General features: G+C 41.5%; 3 protein-coding genes across 3 annotated transcripts in view; 1 reads left to right on the forward strand and 2 right to left on the reverse strand.

Annotated features, from left to right (window-relative positions):
* Window positions 1–14805, reverse strand: part of LOC306929552 (DENN domain-containing protein 2D-like) — a 31764-nt gene extending 16959 nt beyond the window's left edge. Inside the window, exons 1-3 of the mRNA XM_079510127.1 lie at window positions 14533–14805; window positions 337–436; window positions 51–211 (exon numbers count right to left, since the gene is read on the reverse strand). Coding sequence (XP_079366253.1) covers window positions 51–211; window positions 337–427 — 252 coding nt within the window. The 5' untranslated portion in view covers window positions 428–436; window positions 14533–14805. The remainder of the gene's footprint in view (window positions 1–50; window positions 212–336; window positions 437–14532) is intronic.
* An 889-nt stretch (window positions 14806–15694) lies between these two features.
* Window positions 15695–17131, forward strand: LOC306929958 (glycylpeptide N-tetradecanoyltransferase 1-like; the record flags this gene model as incomplete). The annotated part of the gene is made up of 1 exon (XM_079510696.1): window positions 15695–17131. The coding sequence occupies one exon, from the start codon at window positions 15695–15697 to the stop codon at window positions 17129–17131; it is 1437 nt and encodes a 478-aa protein (XP_079366822.1).
* Window positions 17132–21639: 4508 nt separating this feature from the next.
* LOC306929959 (UV excision repair protein RAD23 homolog B-like) lies at window positions 21640–22485 on the reverse strand (the record flags this gene model as incomplete). Its single annotated transcript, XM_079510697.1, has 1 exon — window positions 21640–22485. One exon carries the CDS (start codon window positions 22483–22485, stop codon window positions 21640–21642), a length of 846 nt encoding a protein of 281 aa, XP_079366823.1.
* Window positions 22486–22878: the final 393 nt, after the last annotated feature.

Genomic DNA, 22878 nt, shown 5'->3' on the forward strand with positions numbered 1-22878 from the left:
AGGAGGATAGGAGGAATTCTAAGGTTCATGTGCTTAACGAATCCACCAACCTTGGGGAACTGGTATATGATGACTGGTTTGTAGGAGCCGTCCTGCTTGCTGCAGTGCAGACTGACCACTACCAGGTACTCGAAGAAGAACTGGTCACCGGGCTGTGTTTGGTCCTGTGCCGAAGGTGTCACTGGGGCAGGGGCTGGCTCTCGCTCATCTCCTAATGCAGGAACATTGATTCAAGATGGCCGCTGTACTTTAAAGCTTTTGCAAGTGGGCACCCAAATAATTGGCAAAACACTATGAGGTATTTTTTCATTCAAACACAGTGTATGGTTGACTCACGCTCTCTGGAGAACTTGTCCTGTAATGAAGCAAACATGGTAGAGAGGCGCTTCATTGGCCGGTGGCTGCTAGGAGTGACGTCACTGTTCATCTTGACAGGCTGGAGAGATGGGGAAACACAGAGGAAGGTGTCCTTTAGTGTGAACGCTACAGTATAAGCCAGAGATCCTGTACAGGCAGAGCCTGTAAGATAGATGCGAGACATGGCCAAAGCATTTCTCGGGGGTCCCCAGCCAAAAACGTTGAGAACCCCTGATCTAGACCAACTTGGAAGAACACCCCGCCAGCTGACCTCACCCTCCAATCAGCTTGGGAAAAGGACTGGGAGTCTAAGGAGGTCTCAAACAAACACCTGGTGTCAGACCCCAACCAACAGGTCCCTGGTACCAGCCTCGGTCAGGAGACAGTGGTCAAACCTCAATATTCCATGCCCCCTGCTTGGCTGGTCAGCCTCCACAAAGGGGGCAGTAGCCCAAGCTCACTGTGTGCTTGTGGAGAGGAGCAAACAATGGAGCACATGATTGAAGTAGATCAGGAGGTAATTGCTTGGCTTCGCTAAATGAGAGCTATAGAGTAGCTAAATAAGAGCTAGAGGGCCCGATTAAGCAGGTGAAATCTAATTACATATCATATTACAGTTTTTAAGACGTGGAGGCGTGGGCAATGTCATATTACAATTATGGGCCTGGTAAGAAGCGCTTTCGACACCCCGTGGTGTGAGCAAAACGGCCTTGAATTAGTCATGGGAGTGGTTTAGGGAGGTTTGAGGCTTACCCAATGAACATGTCCGTACTATTCTCTTTACGAGTCAGCTGATGTCCTCATACGGAATGCGCCCTTTTCTGCAAGCGGTATTACATTTCTGCAGACTGGCACCATAGACATGACATGACTTTGTCACATTTGGGTTAATTATTCCTATTGCACTGCATGCTGTCACCTTTATGCCTCAAAAGAACAGATCCACAAGCTGTCACAGCCATGATGTGCATAGCTTGTAGGCCTATGTCTCTATTTTGTTAAGTAACTTGCAGTGTTCATTGGAAAGTCATTACAGCGGCGCAGCCATATGCTAAGGGCGGGAGATATACGCACATCATTACTTCATTGTCTCCACCAGGCCGAAGGCATGGGGAGAGAGTATGTTTTGCACTCCGTCCGTGTGTGTGTGTGTGTCCGTCCGTCCGTCCTTCCTTCCGTTACCAGCTAATCTCCAGCACCGTTAACCCGGTCGATGCCAAACTTTGCACACACACTCCCTGGATGCCAACGATGAACCTCTGCCCCACATTTTCCAGAACGGCCTGTTATAGCGCCACCATGAGGCAGCTTTTCACCATTTTAACCTATAACTGCACCGATCTGCGTGAATCTAGAGGCCAAGGACAAACCTTTGACCTGCATTTTACACATCTGCCTTTTATAGCGCCACCAGGAGGCCCACTTTTGTAAAACACATTTTTTTTATATTACTCCTCCAGATTCTGTCCAAAAATCTCACAAATCGTTACACAGTATCTCTATGGTCATGTGCTCAAGTTGGATCTGTCCGATATTTCATATTCCATCCTAATTGGCTATAATTGGCTTTCAAAGTTTGCAAGATTGCCCCGTTTTGAACAAATCATGAACGCAGCATGCAATTTACATGAAATCTTTCACACATTTTCTTACTAGGTTTAGGAATATATCCCACCCTTTTCACATTGGCCTGTTATAGCGCCACCAACAGGTTGATTTTTGCAAAACACATTTTTGGAACAAAATGCCTCAAATCATCCAATTGCCATCAAAGGCGTATGAAGAAATGGCACCCTTTTCACATTGACCTATTATAGCACCACCAGGAGGCCACAACCTGACCTGCCCTGGTGGAGACATGTGCCCCGAGGGGCACTTTTTCTAGTTTGTTTCTGTTATAAGCATGAAAAACAGCTGTAAAAATCTTTATTCTAGTTCATTTGATTCATAAATGAATAACTAAGCCTTTGAAATGGCACCTACCTATACCTTTCAGATCGGAATGGAACTGCGAGTAGATACGCAGCATTGGCTGGCAAATTGGCAATCCATGCATAATGTTCCCAGAATCGTCTAACCCCCGAACATACAAGTTCGTTTGATATTGTTTAATTCGATAAAAATAGAACCATGTACCATACAGTGAATGAAAGCAAGATTCCTAAGGAATATAGGGATTTTTACATTTTAAAAAACGGTTGAGAAATGAGAGAACCATGAGTGTTTATATCAAATATTATAAGAATAATATGAAAGACAGAGCTGTGAAGAGCTCACCATCCCGACAAGGAGGAAATATAGCATATAGTGCATGCACGTATATGCACTGTTGCACACACGCTCTTTATTTGTTTCTATTGAAAAACACCAGTAAAATAACGTTTATTTTATTTCATTCGAGTCACGACGAAGGAATGAGTTGAAATGCCATACGTGCGCCATACGTGCGCCATGCGTATTGCTGCGGCCCCAATGTTATGGTCTTCGCTCGTAGCATTTTATTGAAGAAGAATTGAGTCGGGTGTGATACAGCGTATGAAAGCAAACTTCCCAATGATTATGGAGATGTTTTAATTTTTAAAAAAGGTTGAGAAATGAGCGATATATGACCCTTTACAATCTCAACAACAGAAAGCCAGAAAGCTCGCTGTTGCCATGTCTCATAGAAACAAGTAAATAGGTCTATAAACATACTCCCAAAAGAATCGCATATAACAGGGGTCTGCAACCTATTTTAAACTAGAAAGGTCGCAATTTTAAAAAATTGCAAAGTGTGGTTGCCGCAGTCGCTTACATAGGCCCTTCCCACTAACGTTGCTAGCCAATTACAATTTCAAGTCACACCTGTGATCATTTGTAAGTAATTCAGAGGGGATTTATGCCCCCCAAAAAAATATCTGCAACAAACGGTTAATTTATTTGTATTTGCGGCGCCCCCTATGGATGAAAATGGAATTGCTTTTGGCTTTTGGTTGATTAAACCACCCGCGATATCTGATTCAAATTTGGGGTGGGTTGGACATTTGGTTTGTGATTTGTGGCGTTTTTTGTAAAATAGGCCCCTCTCCCACTAACTTCAGAAGCCGATTACGGCCGAACGCCTGTGGTGTTTTCAACGGAAAGGTCCAGAGATCATGTGTGCCGATTTTTGTGAGATTTGGACAAAGTTTGTAGGAGGAGGAGCAAAAAGTGTGTTTTGGAGAAAATTCTAAATGGCGGAAAATCTATCATGACGCAAATGGGCGTGGCCTATATGGGGAGATGCGTCATAACCCAAGGAATCCAGGGACAAAATAATTTTGAGGCCGACCGATGTAATTATATGATAATTCATTTTCGTAATTATTATGAACCTCCCTGCCAAGTCTTGTAACTATAGCTATTATGGTGTCAGAGAAAAAAATACTTGAGTTGGACTTTTAGATCTTCCCATGTTAAGTGAATGGGGAAAATGAATTCACTAATTAATTAATATCAATTAAACTATACAACATTTATCTATAGCAAGCACACCATTCCCGATGAAGTCGGTCGATTTGACATATGGCTCAAGTGCGTACTGTGGGAGGAGTAGCGTTTCAAAAAAAGTCTTACTCTAGTAAAAATAAAGTGTTACAATTACAATAGTCTGGCAACCACACTAATAATAAATAAAGTGTTACAATTACAATAGTCTGGTTGCCCACACTAATGAATGAAAAGAAAAGGTAAGGGGAACAATAGTATGGTTGCCCATAGGCAACCACAGTTACCACACTAATAAAGTGTTACAATTACAATAGTCTGGTTGCCCAAAAATACTAATAATAATACTAATAAAGTGTTACAATTACAATAGAGTATAAAGTATAACATAATTCTTAAAACACCAAAAGGGGTTCCCGCCCGTCACTACACCATTGGTTCTCAAAGTTGGGGTCTCAGCTGGTCCTTAGAAGGGTAGAAACTAAAATCAGCCAGAGACTGTATCATTCATATACTGTACAGTACTATGCTGCGTGAATAAACATACAATTTGATAGCATACAGTAGATCACCCAGGTTTTATGGTTTTTCAATCCCCACACGTGTATGTATAAGTGTTGCAACACTTAAAATGTAGAATATGAAATGTTAACGGCAATATCGTATATCGTATCGATATCGCAATATTTGGCATAAATACAAAGATATGAAATTTTGTCCATATCGTGCAGCCCTACTTGTAATCCAGAGCCCATAGAGTATAGACAGAGTTACGACAACTCCGTTCACTTCATGGGGCCAGTCCTCTTCTACATAGACTTCTATTGGCGAATAGGGACACCGGAAGTTTACAGAATCTATTGTAGTCGATAGGGCTCGCGCGAGTACATGAACCACGTGACCGGGCTGTTTTCTGCCCCCTCAATGTCGCAACTCTGTCTATACTCTTGACTACCGCGGCCTGAATGATTCAGCCCTGCAGCCCTGGTGTGAGATATGATCTGGACAACAGATGTCAATATGAAGTTGAGGATAACATTGACCACTTCTGTGTCTTAGTCATACTTCTCTCTCCTTTCTTTCGTAATCTTTTTTGTCATCAGACGGACAGCTTGGTCATATACTTCTCTCTTTGTTGACGTTTTGTTAACTCATCCTCCTGCCGTTAACCCAGTGGTGGAAAGTAACTACAAGTACATTTACTCAAATAATGTACTTAAGTACAATTTTGAGGTATTTGTACTTTACTTGACTGTATTCCAATTTCCAATATATTTACATCTACTCCACTACATCTCAGAGCCAACATTTGTACTTTTACTCCACTACTGTACATCTTTTTAGCATTCTGTGGTTATCACACTTTACTATAGGTAGAAGACACCTAGATTGAGATCTCGAAAGAGCAGTAGCTAATATTCACGCCAATCATACTTTAGGACTACAGAGTGTATTTATAACTTTATTATCAATTAATTGGTTTCAACAAACATTTAGTTAACACATCTATAAATGGCTTATCTGCACAGACTGCCTGGTTTTAGATAAGTATGGTAACAGATTAATTGAGCTATTAAAGACAGTGAAAAGTGTCTATCATAACCAATTATAGTAGTCTTAATTGACAGATGTTAGTGTCAGGTATGGCTTAGTGGCATAGATTATATGCTGGTGGCATAGATTTTAAACCTGAAATAGATATAGAAACACAAGAATATACATTGTTACATTCCCATAATACGTTCTAATCATTTGTATTTAACAGAGATAGTAGGCAGAGTATAAACAGTAATTACCAGTTCCCCATCCGAGTCTCTCTTCTCCGTTCCTGGAGAGGTATGGATTCATTCCTTGGTTGCTGAATCTAACTTACTAAATCATCGCAAGGCCTTTTTAAAACCTCTGTTTATTGGGACCTACCCTGCGGGCAGGGCTTAAACCAGCTAACCCTACTGGCTGCTAGCAACAGCCTTCCCGGTGGTTCAACCTTCACCAGGAAGTGTTGGGCTGTGCATGTGGACAGTGGAGAAGCATGGGTGTTATCTCCCCATCTATGGCAGTTTGCGAGGAAGGAATTTCAACCCCCCTCAGTCCTTTGTCTGACTCTGTCACATTTCACACCTCCCTGTTAACTTCAGCAATGTCAGGGCTTGCTTTGGGGTGAAAGGCCCAGTGAAAGGCCCTCACTCCCATGTTTAGTACTGATAACTATTGGCAAGTTGTACGTGCATATTTATTAATAGAAACCAAACGCTGATTACCATATCCAGCGGAACAACTACAATTATTTGAAAACTTTAGTTACTAGTTACTTTGGAGATTTACATTTTGATTAGAAAAACATACATTACTGTAACCACTTCAACCCTATATACATTTAGACCATTTGAAAATAGCTGATCTACAAGCTCACAATGCGTCGCGATGCGATGCATTGTGTGCGACCTCTCTTTTCTATTCAAATGAACTGGAAAGGTTGCAAAGTGTGGTTGCCGCAGTCGCTTACATAGGCCCCTCCCACTAATGTTGCTAGCCAATTACAATGTCGCGTCAACCTTGTGATCATGCGTAAGTAATTCGAGGGGATTTATCCCCCCAAAATCATGTTTTTGCAACAATCGGTTACATTTTTCGCATTTGCGGCGCCCCCTATGGATGAAAATGGAATTGCTTTTGGAACTTGGTTGATTGAACCACTCGGGACATGTGATTCAAATTTGGGATGGTTTGGACATTCCGTTCGTGATTTGTGGCATTTTTTGTAAAATAGGCCCCTCCTACTAACTTCGGACGACGATTACGGCCGAAGTATACGCACTACCAAAATGCAGTTGGTCTTTTAATCAGATAGGTCCGGAGATCACGTGTGCCGATTTTTGTGAGATTTGGACAAAATCTGCAGGAGGAGGAGCCAAAAGTGTGTTTTGGAGAAAATTCAAATTTGCAGGATTTTTTTCCTTGACGAAAATGGGCGTGGCCTATATGTGGAAATGCATCATGACCCAAGGAATCCATGGAAAAATAAATTTAGATTTGACGACTTACGGTTCAAGAGTTATAGGGAAAAACGCAAAGTGGGCTGTAATAGCGCCACCATGAGGCCGACTGATTTTTCATAATTATTATGAACCTCCCCCCAAGTCTTGTAAATATGGCGCTTACGGTCTCCAAGGGAAAAAAATACTTAAATGTAGTCTTCGATTTCCCCATTAATAAGTCTATGGAGAACAAATTAATTAATATCAATTAAACTATACAACGGATCTCTTAGCAAAATACAAGCACACGATTCCTGATGAAGCCGGTCAATTTGACCTATAGCTCGCGTGTGTGCGGCAAAAACTGTGGGAGGAGTAGTGCGGCAAAGTATCCAAATGTACAATAACAATAGTCTGGTTGCAGTCTGGTTCTAGATAGTGAGTCTGCCATATCAAGATTCCTTTTAATGACACCACATTAACATTTCCAGCATATTTTGATTGTCCACAAATATAAAGTTCTTCCTTCTTTTTACATATTTTCTTGCACATTGTTATAATGATCATTATAAATATATATCCCCCTGCAGTCAGAGTTCATAGTTTTAATTAATGAATGTGATGCATTGTGAGCTGGTAGATCTGCTATTTTCAAAAGTAATCTTTAAAAAAAGTGACAATTGTGGAATATTTTTGAAAAATGTTATTGAAACATTTAAAAACACAAATCTGTCATGGGGGTCACTGGCTTAGTTGGGCAAATGCATTCATCTGGGGGTCCTTGACATGGGAATGTCGCTGTGTGAGGATCACTGGTTTAAACAACATTAGGAGAAAAGCCCAAATAAGCACTTTAGAAACAAGAAAAGCAACCACAACTACCAATATTTACAAGCAACTTTGCAGAAAAAGAAGCCGCTTATAATAAACAGCAAACAGACATGGCAACACTCCAGAGCCGCTCAAGTGTAAAATCAAACAGTGCTTTTTGCTTTTAAGACATGGTCAGACCCAGGTGGAATCGGTATGCGCTGAGTGTTTTTAGGTCAAGGGGCTTAATAGCAAATAGCGCAAAGCGAAAATAATTAACATATGGACACTCCCCCAATGCCAAAATATTCAGGAACATGGTATTCCATATGAGTGAGCGTTCACCACGGCTTCCATAATACGAAAAGGCGCAGAGCGAGGCCAAAATCTGCATTACCGCATGGGTTTTTCGACTTGCTTAATCGGGCCCATAGAGTGGCCAAAGACTGAGTAGAAGTAAAAACAGTCAAATAAATAATTATTGATATGCTTGTCCAATAGAAATAAACAAATTTGTCCTGAGAATGAAAAAAGAAAAAAAAACAAATGGTCAAAATAAAAGTACCACGTTTTACTGTTATACTCCTTAACATTTGGCTAAAATTAATTAATGTAAAAGTGAAACAATTTAATTTTAGAATTTATTCAAAAACGTTACTTAACCTATTAATACTTACCAAGAAAGCATCCGTCATTTTAGATTTTAGCTATTCAGTATAGATTGCAACATACGTTTTTCAACAGTGGTTCTCACAAATAGCAGATCTACAAGCTCACAGCACGTCACTTTTCCGCAGCCAAATATATAAATCAATTTGGGGGTCCTTGGTACAAAAGGTTTGAGGACTACTGATCCAGAAGGCCTTTCTAGAATCGGCCTCAAGTTTGAATGGTTTAAGTAAATAACTGAGTAAATGTAACTGGATTACTACCCAGCTCTGGATATGGAAGGTCTTCAGTGTGAGATATGAGCAGATATGATTAAAGGAGAGATAAGGAACGCTGGGTGGGGTAGAGGAAAGAGATGGAGCAGGAAATAATGCCAGTCGGAGCTTCAAGGACAAAATTAAAGGCTGGAATTTTGTTTTCCATGATCAGGCCCAGGGCCCCCTTGAAAATCTCAAAAGTGTTTATGGGCCGGCCCACGGGCCCACTCATCTAACCACAGGATGGTTCTGACTAATTATTATTACCTGGGTGGGCAATTTCAGAGCATGTTTATTTTATGATCAATCGATCGATCTATTGGGTTCTGGATTGGATCAATGGAACTAGAATCGGTATCACAATGATAACTCATTTTTCAAGGTTGTGAAGAAAAACATACCATGACTTTTTTCCTCTACATTCATATTTTAATATTAATGCGAAAATATGATGCGTTTTGCCAATTATTTGGGGGCCCACTTGCAATATCCTCACAGCCCACAGGTTGGGAATCACTGAACTAAAGTCTAGAGATAAGGAGAGACTAATAGATAAGGAAGGCTGGGGGAAGAGGAAATAGATGGAACAGGAAAAGTGTGCCAGAGGTTCAGGGACAAAATGAAAGGCTGGATGAGAGTTGGTAAGCGAGAGAGCGAAAACAAAAGAATGAAGGAGTTTCACTTTCGAAATGACATGTGGAGCACCTCTGAGATCAACACATGAGACTAGGCATAAAAACCGAGAAGAACACGCATTTGCTCACTCGGTGATTTAATAATAATAAAAATAAAAAAATAACGAATAATAGGAGTAAAAAGTCTTTATTTAAATAGTTACACCAACTGATGTTTCGAACGCAAATGGTTTCCATCAGCATAAAGAAAACGAACAAACACACCACGTTTGTTTTCAATCTTTTTACTATTTTTCCTCCTGATATTCGTGAGTCCGGATCCGTCTTCTACTTTTCATGAGATTAGATATGTTGTTGAGCCTTATGAGATTAGAACTATCTCCTGACCTAAAACACTGGATGTCTGCTGGAACTGGAAGAAAAACCTTTCTGTTTGCTGCTGCCTTTTATTTGGCACTGTAACTGTACACTCTTATTTTTCTGTTTTATTTCTATATACAGTATATAGTTTTCTTTTCTTTTTTCTCTGTTTAACTCTTAACCCCATTTCTGTTTAACTTTTGTTTCTTCCTTTTTACTGAATTACAAAGTCCTATTATAATGCATAATGCATTTCATTTGCTTAATGTTTTATTTAAAGCACATACAATTGCCTGTGCAATACAAATAAACAGCTCAACTTTCGTTGCCTAGATGGAACAAAAAAGGACTCAGTGTCTTGGAAGAGGAGGGGATTCTTTGTCCACCAACTACAAGATCTCAAGTTTAATTTCTTACAATAATGCACTAGTTCTAGGGTCTGGGGGACCTCGAAGGGACATTGAACAGTTACATTTTTTGGCTATTAAAAATAACAAAAAATGTCTTCTCTTATGGGGGCGGCGGTGGCTCAGGGGTAGAGTGCCTGGATGGTAACCGCACGGTTGCCAGTTCGAACCCGGGCTCCCCCAGAGTTACTGTCGAAGTGTCCTTGAGCAAGACACTGAACCCCTAATTGCTCCCAATGTGCTAGTTGGTGCCTTGCATGGTTTCCGCTGCCATCGGTGTATGAATGTGTGTGTGAATGGGTGAATGTAATGCACAATCTCTGTAAAGCGCCTTGGATAAAGACGCTATATAAATGCACCATTTACCATTTATGGTTCCTGGGCTGACACAATCTCTTTTCAGAGATTGGACAGATGGGGGTCTGCGGCCAAATGCATAATTATGAATTTGGAGTTCCTTGAAAACTAATCCAACTAATCCATCAACAATCATGTTTCCTGTCAAGATGGCTATCAATATTGTTCCCTTTGTATCAGGGGCCATGCATCAGATGTATCGTTAGTTTTGGGCAGCCAGAAACCGATAAAAAACATGTCTCCATAGTCCATCTTTTTGTGCTCTTTTCATAAATGAATGCCCTATATAACACAGAAAAGTGAGTGTTCTAGTGCAGTGGTTCCCAAACTTTTTAGCTGGAGACCCAAAAGAGATAAAAAAAAATTAAGATTTTTTTTGTGTGGCTTTTCTGCCTTTATTGATAGTTCAAGTGGAGATTGACAGGAAAAAGGGAGAGAGAGAAGGGGAGAGACATGCAGAAAAGGTTGTCATGAATGGGACTCGAACACGCAACGCGCTGCCAGGCCAAAGCCTATACATGTGGCATGCGCCTGGACCACATGGCCAGTGGGCACCCCCCCCAAAAGAGAAATTTGACATCTTCCTGGGATCAAAACTAGTAAAAACTGCTGATCCACAAGCAATAGCAGAGCTTGTAGATTTGCTATTTTCACTACTTTTTTTGTAATGGAATTTCTTTGATTTATATTTTGTAATGATGAAGTTCTATTTAAAAAGAAAATTGTCAAACATTGTACTAGGAAACAGTGTGTCCATGACCCACAAATGGGTCCCGATCCAGTGTTGGGGAAACAGATGGTAGACCACAGTGCAAAGCAAAAATGTGTTAAATGTAATGCCTTCAAATATGTACTATACCTTTACAGCATGAAGTTTGGCTTACACTTCATCGTATGCCATGCAAACGCAGCAAAAATAGCCGATTTACAAGCTCACAACCTGTCACATCATGAGCTTGTAGATCATTATTTATGTGAACATTTTTACGTGCCCAAAATAGTGAAGTCAGATTGAAAGTGGTTAAATGTGTCACAGTCAGTGGGTTTTGTAAATATTTAACCAATCAAAATTATTAACAGAAGTTTGTGACTAAATATTAACTAGGTTTAGTCCATTACTATACTTTAAGTTCCTATTTTTTTCCATTTCCTGAAAATTAACGATTGTGTGGACATACCAGGTTAGCTAGTTTACCTTCTAGCTAAACAGTTATTATCTATCCTGGAGGCAAATCGTTCCAGTGATAAAATGGCCACCAACGTAATCAAAAAAGTCAACCAAATAACAAGATTCCAGTATACAGGATCTCCTCGCTGGTCAACAAAAACACCTTGAAGACCCTAACAGACTCCAGACTTCCCAAAACAAACTGGTCAGGCTACTACTTGGCCTCACTCCCCGAACCCACCTAACCCTTGCCCACTTTGACAGGCTGGAATGGCTTAGGGTTGACGACAGAGTACAGCATCTTGCAATGGGTCTAGTCCACAAGATTCGCTACACCACCAAGATACCCATGTACCCGTCTAAATACCTCCTTAATGTCAACAAAGTTCACACCCACAACACCAGAGGGAGTTCAACAAACCATGTGCAACCCATGGTTGCACATTTTTTTTCGCTCCTATGCTACCAAAAACGCCCTACAAACAGCCATTAAGACATGCGAATCCCTTGACTCCAAAACCGCTCTCAAAGGGCACCTACGGACGGCTGCAATTCGAAACTGGCCCACGTAAAATCTGAATCCCCCCGCCCCTTTCCCCCTTACTGTATATGTGTCCTTTCCCTTTTTACCTAACGTACTTACATGATTTCCTGTTTTTTTAGAAGGGTATATTTGTATGTCTCTAAATGTTCTGATGAATTTAAAATGGCGGACCCTGTTGTAAACAAGTGTAATGCTTTATCAGTGTGTCGTCCACAGTAACAGTAAATATTTGTATTGAGTTGTGCTTTCATGTGAATTGTACCCAGTACAAACTGTTAATAAATACTTCAATCAATCAATTCAAAAAATATTATTAACATTGAGTGACTGTAGTTTCTTCCAGCGGTGAAATGTCCCTTCGATGGCGTGTTAAGTGGTTGAATGGGTGTGCGCCTGTGCGGCGTGCCATGTGCATTCTCAGAGGGTGTTTATTTTAATGATCAATCAAAGTGAGTTCTGGCCTCAGATCAATGGAACTACCGTAGTATAGCCTACTTTAAGTTCCTATGTATGTACACTACAGTATTAGTAACACAATGAAAACTAACATTTTCAAGGTTTTAAAGAAAATATATTATTAGATTTATATTATTATTAAACTTTTTATATTAATGTTATATCATCATTACATTCTTAGTGATTTGTCAATATTTTGGGGGCACACTTGCAATATCCTCATGGCCCACCAGTGGGCCCTGGCCCACAGGTTGGGAATCACTGATTTAAAATGTTTAACAACCACTTATCTGTAATTCAGTTATTCAGATAGACTATGGGAATATTGTGTAAAAAGGCAGAGAGAGCAACAGACAGTAAATAAAGTGACCTAGTAACTGCTAATCAATTTAAGTGTGTCAGAATGGAGTGCTCATGACGAATCAACAGAGAGCTGGTTCACATGTTGAGAAGAAAGAGAAGATAGAAAGCAGCTCTGATGAAGTTTACAGGGTGAATGAGGTCAGGTTTCCAGACGTTTAAAGGGGCATGAAACTCTAGGCTTATATTGTGGTTTGTTCTCCAGTTCAGGTTAAAAACTACAGCAGATTAAAAATATAGCAGGCTAGTAAGCAATACAACAGAGTCGGTTAGTGAAAACACTCTGAATCGCTGGCAAGGGTAGTTATAGACAATGTTTTAACTCTCAGTCAATGAGTTAATAAAAAATATATATAAATAAAATGTAGCTAACTAGTCAAGCATCTGCCATCTGTACTGTATACTAGATGCCTGAACCAGTGACCACCTTATAGCTGGCTTCTTTCCACGTGAAGGAGCAGCATTCAGCTGAGGCACTCTACTCCTGAGTCTCTCCGGTGTGACTGAACTTCCAACCCTAAAGGAGAGGCCAGCCATTTTGGCCGCTTGTATCCGGGATGTTATTCTTTCCGTCACGCACACTTAACTTGCTCGGTATATAGAGGGAGTTATGACAGAAACAACATTTTACAACAGTGACATTTCTACAGATTAATTGTAAACAATTGTGAAAATTATTGCGATCGGCTGACTATGTATGATAAATTGTATAAGGCCTAGCATGTCTTAGAAGAAAGAACACTGTCTGATAGTTAGAGAAGACGGATCATGTTGTCTAATATCACCAAGTCATCCACTGGGCCGTCCAGTAGAGCAGGCTGGGCTAGTTCAGTTTGCTAATAAAACCCCCTGCAGCATTTTTGTGAGTTGACAGGAGTGTCAGACAGTACTACTGCTCTATACTTTGCCACATCTACATCATTCATGACTGTGTGTTGCTCACCAACAGTTACAGGATGTTCATCTGAAACGGTGTTGCTTTGTCATTGTGACACTACAAATTATTGGTTTAAATTATGATGAAACCAATCCCTATTAACGGGAGGCAGTGTGATTCTCAACATTTCTACCCCCGTTTGGTTTTCATTAGTGTACGACCCCCCATTAGATGCAATTATTATTTTTAAGCTCTGAGATGGGACCCCAAACTACACAGTAAAATCATAGTTATAATAATAATAATAATAATAATAATAATAATACGACGTTTATTTAACCAAATGGACTCTCATGGGTCAATTTGGTTCCATTTTGAATACAGACCTGTAAGGGTCCAATTGGACCCCTGGTGGTCCCCGGACCCGACGTTGAGAACCAGGGTGCTAGCAATAACTTAAGGATTCTTTGAAAGGGAAAAATTCTAAAAAGGAGGCTATTAATTTATAGATGGATATGGGCTGCGACTTCATATATTACTAACCACAAATAAGTCCTTAAACTTCTGTGCATGAGTGCATCACTCCCACACACGCACGCGCGCGCACACAAACACGCACACACACACACACACACACACACACACACACACACGCACACGCACACAATAATAGTTTGATTCGGGATTTGATTTGAAAGTAGTAAAAATACGTATACAAGTAAAATACAATAAATCATAGCGATGTTGTCAACAAAGTAGTATAATTAAATACTTATTTCCAACAACAGCGGGTGTCGGAGAGAGTGTGAGAAACTAAAGTGACTTGACTTACCTCTGAATGGAGCGTGTGTTGCTGCGGGTCTGTTTGTACAAACTGCCTCTCGTCTCTGGTAGTACTTCTAGACGTTTGTATAATGTTCAGGTACACAAACACTAACCACAGTTCCCACACACCACCACTGTCATCACTTTCACATTTGTGTAGAAGTTAGTTATGTAGCTGCTGGTCTGGAGTCAGTCGGGCGGTCAGCATCAGAGCTGTGATACATTGTATCTCTGCCGTGTGTGTCTGTCTGACTGTCAAAGCAGAACCTCCACAACCTGCGTCAAGTTAGACGTGTTTGACTTCCGGTGGACGTATTTCAAAATAAAGACAAGATTCAAGGGGTTTATTTTTGGTTCGTGGTGGAACCTTAGAGTATACTCTAAGGGTGGAACGGAAGACGCTCGCCTTAAAAAACGACAGATTTGTCATGGACTTGATTAAAAAAAAAATTATACATATACTTTTTTCTAATTATTACTAATTATTTCTTAAATTTTCTAATTTGGCTGAGTTGTTTATATTTTATAACATTCTGTAGTTGATGAATTGATTGTAGTTAATTGATTGACTGATTGATTGACTGATTGATTTATTGATTGATTGATTGATGTCTTTCTTTCAGTTTCCTAAGAGACGGTATCGTTAATGGTTGAAGTTGGGGCAGTGCTTGTTTTGGACTAATATGGGCTACAGATCTGACTTGTCATAACTTATTAATGACATACGATATTCCTCCCATATATGGCGCTTTGCTCTAGCAGCAAGAGCTAGGGGGAAGGACCCCTGGACTCTGTTCTGAGTCCGGACCCATCCCTTGCGTCCTTAGAAATACACACACCAAGTTTGAGCATATAGTGCAGTACCCATAATTTGCAAGCTATGGTCATCCTCCACGATTCCACGGAGAGTACCCCATGCAATACATAGAGTTATATTGTCTAGAGCCATTCATTTCAATGAAATTTCTCACCCAGCACATATACTCCCTCCTTCCGGGTTTGGGCACGCTGTTGTGATGACATCATCAAATTATACCTATTCCTTATATTATATCACTTAAATCAAGAAACTTTATTAGATCTTTTCTGTAGCTACTGATGGGAGAACACATACCAAACCTGCTTCTCACACACATATTTCCTATACATATCTCACTTCCTATTTGAAGATGGTGGATCAGAATGAGACAGCACTGATGGCTGAAACAGAAGTAGAAGACCACAGACACTGCAGTGACTGTACAAATGGTGAGCACCACTTTTTGAATGGTGACAAGGGTCTGGGGGGTGACATTGGGGCCAAGAAGAAAAAGAAGAAATCTGGGGCCATGGAAACAGCACAGGACCCCCTTGTCAAGGTAAACGCACTGCCAGCTGATAAGTTGCAGGAGATCAAGAAGGCCTTAGAACTTCTCTCAGCAGGCCAAGGCCCTGCCAAAACCAAGGAGGAGGCAAGCCAGATGAGTTACCAGTTCTGGGACACACAGCCTGTGCCTAAGCTAGGGGAGATGGTGACAACACATGGCTCCATTGAGGCCAGCAAAAACAACATTCGCGAGGAACCCTACAGCCTTCCACAGGGCTTTTGTTGGGATGCACTTGATTTGGCCAACCCTGCTGTGCTCACGGAGCTTTACACTCTTCTCAATGAGAACTACGTGGAGAATGATGACAACAGTTTCCGATTTGACTACTCCCCCGAGTTCCTGCTCTGGGCCCTGCGCCCTCCTGGTTGGGTGCCACAGTGGCATTGTGGGGTGAGGGTCAACTCTAACCGGAAGCTTGTGGGCTTCATCAGTGCCATCCCTGCTAACATTTGCATCTATGGCATAGAAAAGAAAATGGTCGAGATCAACTTTCTTTGTGTCCACAAAAGACTTCGCAGCAAACGAGTTTCCCCAGTTCTAATCAGAGAGATCACCAGACGGGTCAACCTGCATGGCATCTTTCAGGCCGTTTACACCGCCGGAGTGGTGTTGCCTACACCTGTGGGCACATGCAGGTACTGGCATCGCTCTTTGAACCCCAAAAAGCTGATTGATGTGAAATTCTCACAACTGAGCCAGAACATGACACTGCAGCGCACCGTGAGGATCAACCGTCTGCCTGAGGCCCCCAAGACAGCTGGGCTGCGGCCGATGACAAAGAGCGATGTGCCGGCGGTACATCGCTTACTCTGTGAATACCTGGGCCTGTTCCACTTGGTGCCCGTCATGAGCCGGGAAGAGGTGGAGCACTGGCTGCTTCCCCAGGAAAACATTATCGACACGTACCTGGTGGAGACTGGTGGCAAGGTGACAGACTTCTTGAGCTTCTACACGCTGCCCTCTACCATTATGGACCACCCCGTGCATCGCAGTCTGAAGGCTGCCTACTCATTCTACAACGTACACACTGCCACCCCCTTGGTGGACCTGATGTCCGATGCCCTCATCCTGGCCAAGTCCAAAGGGTTTGACGTCTTTAATGCGCTGGACCTTATGGAAAACAAGACTTTCTTGGAGGAGCTGAAATTTGGCATGGGAGATGGGACTCTACACTATTACCTCTACAATTGGAAGTGTCCCATCATGGAATCAGAAAAAGTTGGTTTGGTACTTCAGTGATGTCCCGTTTTATGACCAAACAAGAGTCAAGGTCAGGACAGTGATTCCTAAACTTTTTTTTATTTATTTCAAGGACCCCCAGGTTTATGGGAATATACAGATTGTTTGTTAATTAACAGCGATGCATGACTATTTTGCTAGCCAAAGTCTACATTGATGGTGACAGAAAGTGTGCACGAAGGGCTGCCAGACTGCCAGACTGCTAGAGCCCTTTCTAATGGCCCCTGTGGACTGAATGTGCAGACTCCCTTGCAGTAAGTCTGCACGGGTCAATGGAATTGGGCCATAAATCCCCACCCCATATATGGAGTACCCTGATGTCATCAATATGACACCATTGTACTGGTGTCATGGACTGGCCTAGACTCCATATTTGGGCATGCTAGCTGGCACAGAACTTATATGAGCATAAAAGGGACACAGACAGACAGATAGATAATGGGTGTTCTGCTCTACAACTTAGTATACAACTGATATTATTACCCAGGTGGGCATCCATTTCCAATTTGCATCATTCCTGACTTGCATCACTCTGAAGTCATATTTTACAGTAATACAAATCACACTTGTGTGAAGTGAGTGATCATTCAAATCACAGCCAATCAAATCATTTCCGTGGTACACACAGCAAAACAAAGATAACAGAAAAGCGTGCTCCTCGGAGCACAGGTCTCCAGGCTGGGTTGCCTGCAAAGCCCACACACTTTGGAAGGCAGTCTGACTCATACCCGATTAGAATGGGATCTATAAAACATCTGACTGAAACATCTTGATAACATGAGCCCAGAGATTATGTGTACCAATTTGTGTGGGTTGTGGACCAAAGCTGTACGAGTAGGCTAACAAAGAAAAGGCAAAATGGCAGAAAATGTTGAGTTGTGATTCAAAGAAAAGAAAAGATTTTGATTGAACAAATCATATTCAGTGATTTACCAGTGGTTCTTATCGTGTACCAAAATTTGTGGCAGATCCTGCAGGTGAGACATGACCTTTGACAAAATCCAAATGTCTCAATAGAAGAGGAGAGAGACAAAAGTTATATTGTAGAGATTGGACAAAATTAAATTGGATTAATTTTAAAAAAAATGTGTCACAAAAAATGTGTCACTACCTTGCCTGAAGGCAGACCCGGCTTGGTGGCTTCAGTGCTTTATAAATTGCTATTATTATAATGAATATATAACCTGGCAAATCTAATTAAACAAGAGAACTGTTCTGCACACATAAGAGCTCAGGATGGGAGGGTAAGTGTAGAGTGACATCTAGTGGCTGAATGTTGTTTAATAGTATATATACTTTTACATTGTTTTGGTACTCGACTGCAGTGGTTCTCAACCTGTGGGACATGATTTTGGGGGGTCCCAGGATGACAGTGAAGTGACAGTTTAAGGAATTTAAGACATGTTTATCTCAACAAAACAAAAAAGAAATAAAAGAAAAAGACCATTACTGCATCAAAATTAACTCAAAATTGCTAAGCATTGTGAGCTTGTAGATCAGATATCTTCACAATTCTTGCCTCTTTCTTATATTATTTGACAATTTGGCCAATGTTTAACTACAAGCAGATGTAGATCTGCTAATTTCACGAAATCTATCTGTGGAACCTAGTCAAACAAAATGTAATGCCAGGTAGGTAGGTAGGTATAGGTAATAGATATACTGTAGGAAGCCCTTGTGATAAATTCCCATATTGGGTCCCATAAGTTTTCTGCTGGGAGCTCCCATGTGACGGTGGCAGTGACCGGCCAGCCTCATTCTCTTGTCTGCTATCTTCTCACTCAGCCGTAGTAGCCCTCCATACAGATGCTTGTTGGTAAAAATGAACCATATAGTGAAATAATAGGCTTAATAATAATTTTAAAATCACACCCGTGTGAACTGAGTGGTGCCTGACATCTGTTGAGGAATAACTATAAAGATTGATTATATAGAGATTGATTCACTCTGACGTGATATCTGTGATGTCAGTGACGTCACATACTAACCATAGCAACCATGCTCGTTTTTTTGGTACGAACAAACACGGGTACACGGGTACACAGGTACAAAGCCAGTTGTTGGAGTGGTTTGCACCACTCAACACCACTCAAAAATATAAACGCAAAAACAAAAAGTGTAAAATCACACCCGTGTGAAGTGAGGGGCGCTTCATACGTCATCATTCATCATCTCATTCCGGCCAATCACAATTTGCGTTTACAAACATCCAAAATTGTCCATTCATTGTCAATGGCATTTTAATGTTTGTGTTGGACAAATCAAATTCTTTGATGTGGCCTAAAAAAGGCTGACAAGTGGATTGAGCAAATCATAACAATTTACTCATTGGGAGATCTAAAGGTCAGAGATTTTTGACGAATGAGTGTGAGCTTCAGTTCCTGAGGGATTCTCACAGCCCACTACCATATTGCTGAATTTCGTGAAGAACGATAGCACAGAACTGCCAAAACTGCTAAAATGGCGGAATTGTCACAGAAACAATGAGGGGTCAACGCCCTTTGGGCTGTTACAGGCTTTAGTTCCGACAGTATTATTAGGCTGACAACCTACCTCCTAACGGTTAGGAGGTAGGTTGGGTTAGGACCTAACCTAACCATAACGGGAGGCAGACATAACCGCATGTCGTCGGACTAATGCTCTGTCGGATGATCCCGACCCCTAATAATGATCATAATAAAGGAATATGGCTAGGTCTGCTACACTAACTCACAGTAAATTAAGTGCCCCTCTCATGTCTGTCATTGACATGAACGACTTTATTAAAAGTTTTTGTTTTATTATTCCGCCCCTTGTGACATCATGTGGATCAATACATCATCATCATACATACTTAGCAAACACTTGCAATTTCTTAGTTTATTTATTTATTTGACACCACCTATTCATTTTACTTCACTTTCACACACACGAAACCAAGCTAGGCAGAGTGGAATCAACTCTCAACCCTGCTTTTCGGAAGACGTTAGGGATAAGGTGCCTTGCTCAAGGATACTTTGACAGGAGGAAGAGCCAGGGATTGAATCTTGCGATTCCAAGACTGTTGCTCTACCCCTCCTGTATACTCCTGAGCCACTGCCGCTCCTGTGTAGTGCCAAATGTGAAATACAGTTTGTAGATCTGAGATTTGCTACCTGTGTATCACAGGGTGGGGGACCAAAATGTAATCTATATACCTGCGTGTGTGAGGGAAATCCGGAGCAGAAGCTCAAAAGAATATTACGAGCGTGGCACCGCCTACTCGGGAATGATGTTAAATTGTTAATGCAATCCCTCACCCCACTTATGTAATACGATTGTACCTGTTGTCAGAGCACAGCTACCCTTCATTCTGTTTGTCTTTGTCCCTTTTTTGCCCATATATAGAGTTCTGTGCCAGGGATGCTCAAATATAAATTGAGAACCATTTGCCCCAGCTATAAATTCGGAACGTGTTCCACCCCCACACAGGGAGTGCAGTGCCCGGTGTCGAGTCGGTCGGACCCACGGTTGTCCAGAACCGGGCTCTGCACCTGATCACCCTCATACCGTACCTCTATATATGGAGCTGGCCTGTTCTGACATCATTCTGACATCTGCATATATTCCATATTTGGGCATGCCTCACTCGCCGTGCTCTACAGCCGGGCACAGGTCTAGTAAAACAATAATAGTATAGTCTACTCCATATATGGGAATTTGCAGCTTTATCAATATTTTTGGGAAATCTGCTAATGCGACCAAATTCCCACTCTGCGCTATAAGCGCTTATGTTTATTTTTTTAATTTTCCCTTTTTGAGATCCTGCTTAATAAGGACACAACTTAACGAAAAAAAAATGTGTGGGTCCCTGTTTGAATGCTCTTTCTCACTGCGTTTAGTTTCTTGCCTCTGTTCTACACTCATCTCAATAAAGCAGGAAAAAGATATTCAAATATTATTGTCAGTTAGTTGTGACCACATCATCACATTCCAGCCAATCACTTTTGGCGTCCTCACTTCTTATCTTCACTTTTTATGGGGTTTCCTATGGGGTACACAGCTGTAAAGCTGGGCATATAGGAGGGCTAGCTATTTTAGCTTTTTGTTTGCGTGCGATTGTAAAATTGCGATTGTAGAATTGACTTCCAGGCATTCTCGCTTGCTTTGCGATCTTGACAGCAGCTTCCACCTGTGTTGGCCTTGGGATGACTTTGGTGAGAGGGAATTGACATTTTCAGACTCCCAATAATCCACAGCAATCCTTATCCTCCCCACATTTTTGTTTTGTTTTCAAGTTAATCTCTATCACACCTATCCCTTCTTCACTGTTGGGTGGTAAAGCCATGCAGTCTAGTTAGTCACCAAGAGGTTTTGTTTGTCCTCTAACAACTGGTTCATCTTTGTGTAAAATCGTTTTATTCTCTTGAAAATCTCTCAACAATACGGTGGAGTATTTGGTATCTTGAAGATTTTGTTGCCGAACGCCTTGACCATCAAGAAAACAAAACACAAAGTGAAAATGACTAGGTACCCACAGTGGTACATCATCATACATCATCATCATCATCATCAACGTCCTGCTCTAAAAGCATGTTTACAGCCATGTTCTCGTTCTTCTCACAATTAAAGTAGGCTGTTACAACCTGACTCTCTGGAAATCCCATGGCTTTTAACCTCTCAATGGCCTCTTCGTCCTCGGATGTTTGCGCGCCAACTGGTGTTCCCCTCCCAGAGTCAGCCCGTCCTGTGAGGCGTTCCCCCCTGCCTGGGAGACCTGTGAACAGATACTCGGCAGCTCTGTCTGGGTTGTTGTAGCTGGCTCTGAGAGCCTCCAACACCTTATCTCTTCCATACCCCATCGACATCAGGTCTACCACCAGAGCTTCGTGAGACTGGCCGATCACCATAGTTGAAATAGCGGCATTTAATAAAGCTGATTTTGGTTTAATGGTTGCAGTTGGGGGAGCAGTTGTGGGTGGTATCTCCTCTTCCGTCTTGGCCTCTTCAGGTGCACCCTGTTCCTCTGGTGGGGAGTCAGGGGCCGGGCCCAATGCTGAGCCAGCTGAGGTTGTGGGAGCTGTAGTGACAGGAGCTGAGGCTGCAGACGTTTGGGAAGCTGATGGGGTTGGTTGAGGGCTTTCTACCATGATGAGAACAACATTTTTCTCATGTATTTTGTACTCTTTGAGAGCTGTGTCATTGCTCAGTACTTTGTCTGCATAAATCAGTTTCTGTCCATCAACTGGAAAAATGTCCTTCCCTTTCTCATGTTCAATCTTTTCTTTCAGGGTCTTCACCGTCTCCTCTAAATCGATATCTATTTTAAACGTCTGCTCTTGAACTGTTTTCAAGGTAACCTGCGTCTTGGCTGAGGTTTTCCCTGGCTCCGACATGCTGACCACTTAACTTGCTAATAACTATGATAGATTGATCTATCATATGCTTGTTCTGGACTTATATGTGCTACAGATCTGACACGTCATGACATAGTGATGACATATGCCCTCCCATATACTGCATTCTGCAGTAGAGTAAAGCTCCATATATGGGGACAACTCCCCTACTAATCTGTGTATTGATATGTCATTTGTTAATGTCAGTCTTTCCCAGATATGGAGTTTAGCACCACTCATGGTGCCAATTTTGCGTGTGTTGCTTCTCTGCATTGATTTAGCATTTAATTATATGTACACCAGTTCGGAAGAATGGCTGTAGCAAACACATTATGCCAAATTCAAGACAATTGGTTCAACAGTTCTCGATAGGACAGATTTGTGTAAATAACA

The sequence above is a fragment of the Electrona antarctica genome, assembly GCF_951216825.1.
Source record: "Electrona antarctica genome assembly, chromosome: 9".
In the NCBI taxonomy this organism is placed as follows: domain Eukaryota; kingdom Metazoa; phylum Chordata; class Actinopteri; order Myctophiformes; family Myctophidae; genus Electrona; species Electrona antarctica.